This window comes from Magnolia sinica, chromosome 4, assembly GCF_029962835.1.
Source record: "Magnolia sinica isolate HGM2019 chromosome 4, MsV1, whole genome shotgun sequence".
In the NCBI taxonomy this organism is placed as follows: domain Eukaryota; kingdom Viridiplantae; phylum Streptophyta; class Magnoliopsida; order Magnoliales; family Magnoliaceae; genus Magnolia; species Magnolia sinica.
In genome coordinates this window covers 65963436-65973812 of record NC_080576.1, presented here as the reverse complement: position 1 = coordinate 65973812, position 10377 = coordinate 65963436, and the positions used below count along the sequence as shown (strand labels likewise).

General features: G+C 46.5%; 1 protein-coding gene across 1 annotated transcript; it reads left to right on the top strand.

Annotated features, from left to right (window-relative positions):
- Positions 1–1744: 1744 nt before the first annotated feature.
- LOC131244163 (uncharacterized) lies at positions 1745–2677 on the top strand. Its single transcript, XM_058243810.1, has one exon. The coding sequence runs from the start codon at positions 1745–1747 to the stop codon at positions 2675–2677; it is 933 nt and encodes a 310-aa protein (XP_058099793.1).
- Positions 2678–10377: the final 7700 nt, after the last annotated feature.

Genomic DNA, 10377 nt, shown 5'->3' with positions numbered 1-10377 from the left:
ATTTAAAGTTAAGAGTTGGGATCCAAGGGAGAATTGTGGGATTTGTTTGGATGAGTTGTGTGATAGTGAGATAGAGGAAGTTAGTTTTATGCCCTGTTCACATCCGTTTCATGTGAGGTGCATGAAGAGATGGTTGAAAGAAAGTGATTCTTGCCCTCTATGTAGAATGCATATCTGAAAATACTTTGTTATTTCTATTTTGTAATTAAACATTCGATTTGTTTCAAAAAAATACATCGTTATTTTTATTTTTATTTTATTCACTTTTGTAATCAAACATTCGATTTGTTTCTATTATGGGAAGATCTGAGTCCCTTTAATTCTGAGGCTCAAAGCTACACTAGTTAGCTCAGATACGTAAGAGTAAAATGCTAGTTCCGATCTGGGGAAGATGCTCGGCTCTGTCCCTATCAAACTCCTGCGCCGAGATTATTGGTTTGGGTAAGCTAAGACCGAAACAATCGACATGAAGATCATGCAAGATCTCGGACTGCCCCACTACTCCCCGACCAGAAACGGGTAACTCGGCCACTCACATCAGTGTCACCCATTGCGGGAAAACATGACTCGACTGGACAGGTCCGCCGTCTGCCTCAGAACTCGAAGGGGAGACCTCCTAAATATTCAACAGATAAGGAAAGTCAAGTCCGTCATGAGTCCGGGCCGAGGCTCGACTCGGACTCGGGACGCGACCCCCGTTCAACAACTTAACGGCGAAGGCTCATGTGCATGCTAGTCTAAGCCCGAGGCATGGAGTCGGGGCTTCTTTGGCCTGAGATCCCGAGCTGAGGCCGAGGCAGGATAAGGATACTCCATGCGCTAAGCCAGGAAACTCCCTTAAACAGAGACGAATGATCATTTTGCTCGCATATACGCACGACACGTTACACGATCCCCGGATTATAGACCATATCTCCACGATCCCAATATCCCACTGATTGAGTGAATTGTGCCGAGATTAACGGACCCGGACCGTCTGATAGTCAGGTATAAATACAATGAGACTCCATTGCTACAGGTACGCAACATCTGGCACTCTCCCTCTACTCTTCAACTTAGATCCAGTTTCCCTTGACCTAACTTAGGCATTGGAGGGTCCCTTGCTTAGACCAGGGTCTCCTTTGCTCATTACAAGTGTGCAGGTTCAAGAGGCTGAATCGATTCAGAGTTCGCGAGTTCGAGTGGAGGGTGATCCAGATTTTGTCATTAACATTTTTGGCACTGTCTGTGTGAATCTGATATGAAAGGTCAAGTTCCTATCCTTAAGCATAATGGCGAGAGGAAAGAAAAATGTAGTAGTTGTGGAACCAGAGCAAAATGAGCAGACCCGTTCCTCTTCGCTACTTCACACCGAATCAGCCCTAGGGTCTTCCCAGCATTCTCATAATCGGGCAAGCAAGTATCGGGCGATGCAGAGCGAGATACAAGCCCTGCGTGATGAAATCAACCAGATGAAACAGTGACATGAGCCACAACCATATCCTGCTCAGGAAAACCCTGTTCCTGAGCTGATTGGTCCGGTCGTGGAAGCTCACTCCGCGCCGAGGAGCATGAGACCCGAGGGGCCTCAACGCCCACCCACTTGGGTGCCATTTTCGATTCAGAATCCCCCACGACCCAAATCTGAGTTTCGGCTTGGAACACGGCTACTCGAGCTCCGATAAATGCCTCGGTCACCTCGACCTTGACACGTACAGATCTCCGCCACGAGCTAGAATGGAGGAGGGGAAGGAGGACTCCCAAAATGGGAGACACCCAGGAGATAGTGGTTGAGAACAAAGATCTTTGGGAAACACGGTTCGTGAAGCTCAACAACAAAATTCTGACACTAGAAAAGAAGCAGCAGCCGTTGTCAGTTCCCACCACTATTCTGACAATGATGGAAGAGACCGAGCCTCCCTTCACCTCGGCGATCATGAACAAGGTGATGCCACAGAGGTTCCGGATACCTCCCGTCATCCAATACTCTAGGTCCGGTAACCCATCCGAGCACGTGAAAGTTTATCGTTCGTGGATGCAAATCCAGACATCAACGGACGCGATGATGTGTAGGGGGTTCTCGATCACACTCACAGGATCTACTCAGAGTTGGTACCGTCAACTCAAACCCAATTCCATTGGTTCATTCGCAGACCTTAGTCGATTATTCCTTACCCAGTTCATAAGTGGTAAGAAGAGTCGGAAGCCGAACACTCACCTGTTCACCATCAAACAGGAGCCTAAGGAGTCATTGAAGGATTATATCACTCGCTTCAATGAGGAAGCGTTAGAAGTGGAGGATTACGATGACAAGATGGCACTCTCCACCGTGTTCCGTGGTTTGAAAGAAGGGAGGTTCACCTTTTCTATTGGGAAGAATCTGCCAAAGACGTTAGCTGACCTCATCGCTAGAGCCCAAAAGTATAATAACGCCGATGAATTCTCCAATGCTCGCAAGAATGTTCAAGTGACAGAGCTGACTGGCAAGGGGAAGAGGCCTAAGAACAAAGAATCCCAGCCGACCAGTAAGAGACCAGATGACCGTGCCCCTCGCGATCGTCGCCCAAGCAGAAAATCAGAGGGAAAATTCCATTCCTACACCCTCCTCAACACATCCACCGAGCAGATTCTACTGGACATCCGAGGGAAGAAGCTTCTAAATTGGCCTGTTTGTATGGAGGTCAACCCAGAACATTGAGACAAACATAAGTATTACCGTTTCCATCAGGATTACGACCATCACACAGTCGACTGTGTGGACCTCAAGGATGAGTTCAAGACCCTTATTTGTAAGGGACATCTGCGCCGATACGCCAAGGGAGAAAGAACCGCTCGGAAAGAAGAGCGAGAGCGAGAATAGCCAAATAACACCATGGAAGAGCCAACCGAAATCTGCACAATCTTTGGGGGCTCATCTGGTGGAGGAGATTCAAACGAGGCTCGGAAAGCCCACTCTTGGAAGTCCGATCCAGAACACTACATCCACTTGACCGAACGGCCGAGTAAAGAACTCCGGGTCAATCCGTGCAGCATGACCTTCTCAGAAGATGATGCGTGCGGGATCCAGCATCCACACGACGATGCCGTAGTGGTTACTATGATTATAGCCAACCACAAGGTGTACCGCATCCTGATCGACACCAAAAGCTCAGCAGATGTAATTTACTTCGAGGCTTTCGAAAGAATGAGGATTTCGAGGTCACGCCTCAGACCTGTGAAGACCCCCTTGTATGACTTTGCCGGAGAAAGGGTAATCTCCGAGGGAGTCATCTCCCTCCTTGTGACTGCGGGAGAAGGACAACATCAAGTCACCCTCATGATAAACTTCCTCGTTGTCAACGTGCCATCAGTGCATAACATTATTTTAGGAAGACCTTCTCTCAATGCAATGAGGGCAGTTGTCTCCGCCTATCACCTAATGATGAAATTCCCCGCCGAAGGCGGGATAGGCTACCTCCGAGGCAACCAGCGCGAGGCTCGGAGATGATATGCGATAGTAGTGAAGAAAAGGTCTGTGAAGCAAGCACTCACCGTCCATATTTTAGATCCCAGAGGACTTGCAGAAGACTCATCCATGGAAGACTTGGAGAAGGTACCGCTCGACGAGGCAAATTCAAGCAGAACTGTTCAACTTGGAACATCGTTGAACCCTGAACAGCAGTCTGAAATGCTGACCTTCTTACGGCAACATAGAGACGTCTTCGCATGGTCGCATGGGGACATGCCCGGGATCTCCCTGGATGTTATGGTCCATAGGCTGAACGTGGACCCGTATCACAAACCCGTGAAGCAAAAGAGGAGACCGTTCGATGCCGAGCAGTACGAAGCCATAGCCGACGAAGTCTCCATCCTGTTCGATACTATCTTCATAGAGGAGGTACACTACCCCGATTGGATAGCAAATGTGGTCCTTGTCAAGAAAGCCAACAGAAAATAGCAGGTCTGTGTAGATTACTCAGATCTGAATAAGGCGTGTCCAAAAGATAGCTTCCCGTTGCCTCGGATTGATTAGCTAGTGGACAGTACAATAGGCAACGAACTACTCTCCTTCCTGGACGCCTACTCTGGGTATAACCAGATCACGATCATCCCCCAGATAGACAGAAGACTACCTTCATCATTGACAAGGGACTCTACTGTTACCAGGTCATGCCATTCGGCCTAAAAAATGCTGGGGCCATGTTTCAAAGACTGGTAAATCAGATGTTCGCTAAACAGATCGGGCGTATTATGGAAGTGTATGTCGACGGCATGCTTGTAAAGAGCATCAAGGTGTCTGATCACTTAGCAGATCTCGGAGAGACTTTCACTATCCTCTGAGAATATTAGATGAAGCTGAATCCAGTGAAGTGTGCCTTCGGAGTTGGCTCTGGTAAATTCCTTGGGTTTCAAGTCAGCCAGAGGGGCATTGAAGCAAATCCCGATAAAATCAAAGCACTCCTCGACATGAGTTCACCTCGGACTGTCAAGGAGATACAATACCTCACTGGACGAGTAGCAACACTCGGATGGTTCATATCCAGAGCCACGGATAAATGCCTCCCCTTCTTTCAACAGTTGAAGGGTCATAAGAAAGCAGAATGAACGTCGGAGTGCGAATAGGCCTTTCAGCAGCTAAAACAGTATTTAGGTTCGTCACCCCTACTGTCTAAGCCCAAAGAAGGTGAGCCCCTATTCTTATATCTGGTGGTTTCGGTCTCTACTGTCAGCTCGGCCCTGATCAGAGAAGTAGGGGGCAAGCAGTATCCCATATATTATGTGAGTAAAGCCATGGTGCCCGCCGAGACAAGATATCCGCCTCTGGAGAAGCTAACGCTCAGTCTCGTTGTCCTGGCTGGGAGGTTACGTTCATACTTCCAAGCTCATTCCATTGTTGTACTGACTGATTCTCCTCTTAAACAAGTCCTCTAGAGGCCTGAAGTGTCGGGTTGGCTAACTAAGTGGGCCATTGAGCTCGAGGAGTTCGACATCTAGTTCTGACCAAGGACAACAACTAAGGGCCAAGCCGTTGCTGACTTCATTGCGGAATTCACCACTCCGAGTGAAGAAGGGATCAGTACCGAAGTCGAGATGACTCCTTCGCCCGTTTTTCCAAGTGATCAAAAGGCGGTATTAGAACCAGTATGGGTCCTCTATGTAGACGGGTCGTCTAACTCCAAGCGTGCAAGAACAGAGATTGTCCTGGTCGCACCAGATTCCACACCCATCCAGTATGCAATCAGACTCAGTTTAAGGCATTTAACAATGAGGTGGAGTATGAGGCTCTGCTAGCCGGACTCAGATTGGCGGCAAGTCTCGGGGTTCAATCCCTTCAGGTACGATGCGACTCTCAGCTAGTAGTGAATCATATCTCCACCGAATACGAGGCTAAGGAAACTAGGATGATTGCTTATCTAGATGAAGCAAGATAATTGATAGAAAGATTCTGGAGCTGCACTATCTATCAGATTCCTAGAGCGGAAAATTCCTGGGCCGACGCCCTGACGAAGCTAGTCTTAGCCACGGAAGGAAAGATCCCGTGAATCATTCCCGTGGAGTTCATAAAATATCCGAGTATCCACCAGACGGAGAAGAAAATAGTCAATCCAGTAAATGATACTCTGAACTGGATGGACCTTATTTATAGCCACCTCACATCCGGTGAGGTTCCTTTGGATAGGTTGGAAGCAAGGCGATTAAGAGTCAGAGCAGCGCAGTACGTAGTCCTGGATGAGATATTGTATAAGAAAGGGCATTCGCAGCCCTACCTCAGGTGCCTTCGAACCAACGAAGCAGATTATGTGATTCGAGAGATTCACGAAAGAATCTGCAGAAACCACTTTGACAGCCAAGCCCTGGCCCTGAAGATACTTCGACAAGGATATTTTTGGCTGACCATCAAGGAGGACTCGAAACACTATATTTAAAGGTGTGACAAATGCCAACGATATGCGGCTGTGCCGAGGCAACCTGCAGAGGAAATGATTCCCATGAGCGGTCCGTGGCCGTTCGCTCAGCGGGGGATCGATATCATCGGCTCCTTGCCCATAGGAAAAGGGCAAGTCAAGTTCGCTATTGTCGCGGTCGACTACTTTACCAAGTGGGTCAAGGCCGAACCTGTTGCAAAGATCACAGAGCAGAAGGTGATCGATTTTGTCTGGAAGAACATTGTTTGTCGATTTGGGATCCCACACACTATCGTATCTGATAATGGTAGACAATTTGATAACTGTTAACTCCCCAAGTATAGGGTTGTGATGTAGTAATAAACTTGGTGAGACCGAGGTCGAATCCCAAAGGACTAAAACCTGTACGTAATATGAAATTAAGTAGAACTAGAACTAGACTAAGATGAAATCTAAATCGATTATAATTTGAGGAATAACGGTAAAATAATTATCTAAAACTTAAGGAATTCAGGGAAAGGAAACTAGGGATTCAGAGGATCCACTTGTTGAGATCAGGGAGATCTTATGCCTATTTCAAGAACTTAACTGGACTTAGAGTCCCATCTTCATCTAGTTGAAGAGTGTAATCATGAAAATCAAACTGAACTTCCTTTGATATAGTTTTCAAGAGATGAAAGGTATATGAATTAGAATGGATTCCATCACCAAACTATGCCTAGGAGACAAAGCAAACAACAGAATTAAACTAATTAACAACCAATCATAAGATGTATGAAGGTTAGGAAGGGTTCCGTCATTCGACCATACAAGGAGACGATGGTGAACAACATGGCTACCTGACGTCATAATCAAAATAAGGAAAGGAACATGCTCAAAGCTATCGCAGACCCATTATAATTTTAGTCACAACAAACCATTAAAAACTAAAAACATTCCCTTAATTAAACAAAAATCAACATCAGTTCAGTCTAAACAAAAGGCACAAGCAAGAAGTTCTCCCATCACGCTACAAGCTTCACCTCTTAGCCCTAACTAAGAGGTTTAGCCTAGCATAGACATGATTAGGCTAAGATTTCTAAATAATTTCATAGGCAAAATAAGAAAGAAAATAAAAGAAGAAGAATTAAAATTGAAACCGTCTTCACTGTCCTCTCTCTCACATCCTCCATCCTGTCTAAATACCCCTCTCTCTCTCTTTCGTCTTTCTTTTATAAGAGCCATCAAGGTTGGTGGAGAGTTTCCGCATAAGAGCCAGTTTATGTGTGTAAGTGTTGTTTACGCAGCAAGGCCTATTTAAAAACTTCTTTACGCATGCCAAACTATGCACTTTGTTCTGCAGCCGCGTTTGAACCGAGATTGAGAGGGGAGATCGCCTCATCTAAGTAATCTGACTTCATTGTGGAATTGAAAGCCCATTTCTCAAGAGGTTGAACGGTTTGGATCATCAATCCGATCGTCCTTGAGATCACATAAGGGCCCATTGGAGTCAGCAACGTCCGGGTCTTTCCTGACTCTGTTAGAAACTCTTGATTCTGCGTTAACTGTGGGGCCTGCATGCCATGGTTTTCGAAGAATCAACGCAGTCCATTGAAATAACCTCGAAAAACTAGTCGAGAATAGACGGTTTTGGATTGGATTCAGTGTGGCCCACGGATTTCCCCTCTGCCGTCTATCCTTCGTTTGGACGACTTGATTTAGATCCTCGCGATATTCTGTAATTTTGCCACCTAGGCAGTGATAAAAGGCTCGATGGGAGACCAATGGACAGTCCAGATCGCTAGTACGGTGACTGCAAGTGGGCCACATAACCTTCTAGTGGACGGCCTGTGTAACTGCAGAAGAAGGAAGCTCGGTCAAGAGTCGGTTTGACTGACTCTATGTTGTCATGCACGGTGAGTGAAATTGCGCACTATGCACACTCATGCATAAATGGGGTCCACTATGATGGTTTTGGGGCATCTGCACCATCCAGATGTCTTGTCTCTTCAGATAATGGGTTGAGACCAACTTTGAAGCATATCCAGATCTCAGGTGGGCCTCAAATCACTGATATATACTATGATCTATTCGTTGGGCCACTTTTAGAGAGATTCAATGGCTGATATTTGATATGTGCGGTTAATTTATGGTCCTTAGACTATATATGAAGTTTCAAGCCGAACGGATGGTGGAAACCTTATGATCTTGCATCTTGGATGACTTTCAGGCCATTTGAGCTTCAGTTTCTCGATTTTCTCGGATCTTTGGCGTGTAAATCCGTCAATCTTAGTCCCCTGGGCTCCATCTCTTGCCTTGGTGTCTTCAGAGCGTCAAATCCATGCTTTTAATACTTGTTTTCAGTCCAAACTCCTAAATTCACCTTGCAGCACAAACACGACTAAAATAGGCCGTTAAATAGTATCATGTTCGTAAATTTAAGTAATAATTGAGGTCTAATATGCAATATTTGACCCTCAACAATAATAACAAGTTTCGAAGAATGTGTCATGGGCTCGACATCATAAAGCATATTCTTTGCCTTGGCACCTGCAATCCAATGGACAGGTGGAAGCAGTTATCAAGGTTATCAAGCACCATCTCAAAACAAAGTTAGAAAAAGTGAAGGGTAACTAGGTCGAGGAGCTTTCATTTGTCCTATGGGCTTACAGGACTACGGCTCAGTCGTCTACTGGGGAGACCCTTTTTTTGCTTTCCTGTGGATCGGAAGCGATGGTGCCAGTTGAAATTGGTCTCCCTACAGCTCGGGTCAGAAACTTCCAGGAAAACAAAAACGCCGAGCAGATAGCGGCGAACCTTAACCTACTTGAAGAAGCCAGAGAGGTCTCCAGACTCAGGGTCACTGCTAGACATTAACAGGTGGCACGATTTTACAACTCTAAGTTCAAGACCAAATGGTTCCGTTTAGGGGACTTAGTCTTCAGCTGAGTCTTCCAGAACACTGCAGAACCGGGGACTGGGGCACTCAGACCTAATTGGGAAGGGCCATATCGCGTGGTCCGATCGACCAAACCTGACACTTACCACTTAGAGGATCTCGAGGGTCGACAACTCCCCCACCCTTGGAACGTTGAGCACTTGAAAGTCTACTACCCTTAATGTAATGACCATTTTGGGCCCATGATAAAAGTACGCCTCTGAGCAACTAGCCTTTAAGGCTTTCAATAAAATTCACATCCCTTCCTACTTACGCGAACGGATTATCTACTAAGGAAAAGTTACCTCATAAGAAGGGGCGAACTTAACAAACTGATTCCTCAAAGAAGGGGTTAGAACGTTATCCCACGAAAGTTTTACAAGGCATCCCCTCATAGTCAGGGGTAAAGCCGATAGATGAACCAATTCCCCAACAGAGGAGTCGGCTCATCGTCTGACTGACGGATAGATTAAAAGTTGCTTGCCAATCGTCGGATGAGCTGATCCCCTAAGGGTATGGACTTAATAATTGCGATACCACAAAATTCAAAGTTCTACAAAACGGCACTGAAACGAGCTGACCCATCAAAGGGTCGGTTCGACAATGCCCTAAAATAAATCAACTTCTCAACAGATCAGTTCGGTAATCAACAATTAACATCCAAGAACCAACTGTGGATTAACATATAAAAAATCATCATCCATACACCCTCTCCAGATGGTCAAAAAATATTATCCATCAAACCATTCACCAAAAAGGAATTAAGTTCAGAAAAGTCATAAAAAGAGAAATATTGAAAACTATGCAGTTGGAGGAGGATGAGGAGCTTGAGAGTCAGGGGCCAGACTTGGGCGAGCATCTTTGGAGGGCTTCTCTCTTGCATCTTCAGGCAACAGAGGTTCAAGGTTGAAGTCAGGGTACAAATCTTGGACCGCCTTAATACAAGCGTCAAAGCCACAGTTGTAAAACTTAGTGGCTTCGGCAGCCCTCTCTTCTGAAGCCTTGAAGGCATCCACCATAGTAGCCACAGCCACGGCTAGGGAGGCCTCGTCTTCAGCTCGTTGAGCCTCCTTCGCCAGGGAGATGGCTTGGCTCTGTTCTTCTGCTGCCTCGGTTCTAGTCTGCTCCAGGACTTCTCCCAATCGGGCATTCTCCTTAGCAAGCGAGTCCACGTGGGCCCTGGCCTGAGTCAACTCGGTAGCAGAAGCACCGCATCGGGCTCTGAGGTTGCCCACGACCCCCTGAAGCTGGAGCTCTCGAGCTCTCCCGTCCTCAAGCTGTCGATGTAGTTCCACCTGCTCTAATCAGAGGAAGGCCGCCTCATCTCGCAAGAGCCCGGCTTCACCCCTGAGGGCCTCCACCTTGACATCTTTCTTGACACTCCTTCAATCTCTCCCGAGTCAGAAGGAGCCTCGGGATAGACTGAACAAAAAATAAAAGAATGAGTATCTGAATACGGTAAAAACTGAAGGTAAGGAAAGTCAATAGAAGTACTTGGTAAAGGATGGAAGCGATGGTGTTGACGAAGGACTCGTCTGACTTGGCAAAAAGGCTAGTAATCTCCTCCTCTGGGGTGTGCTTGGAAGCCTAGTGGAC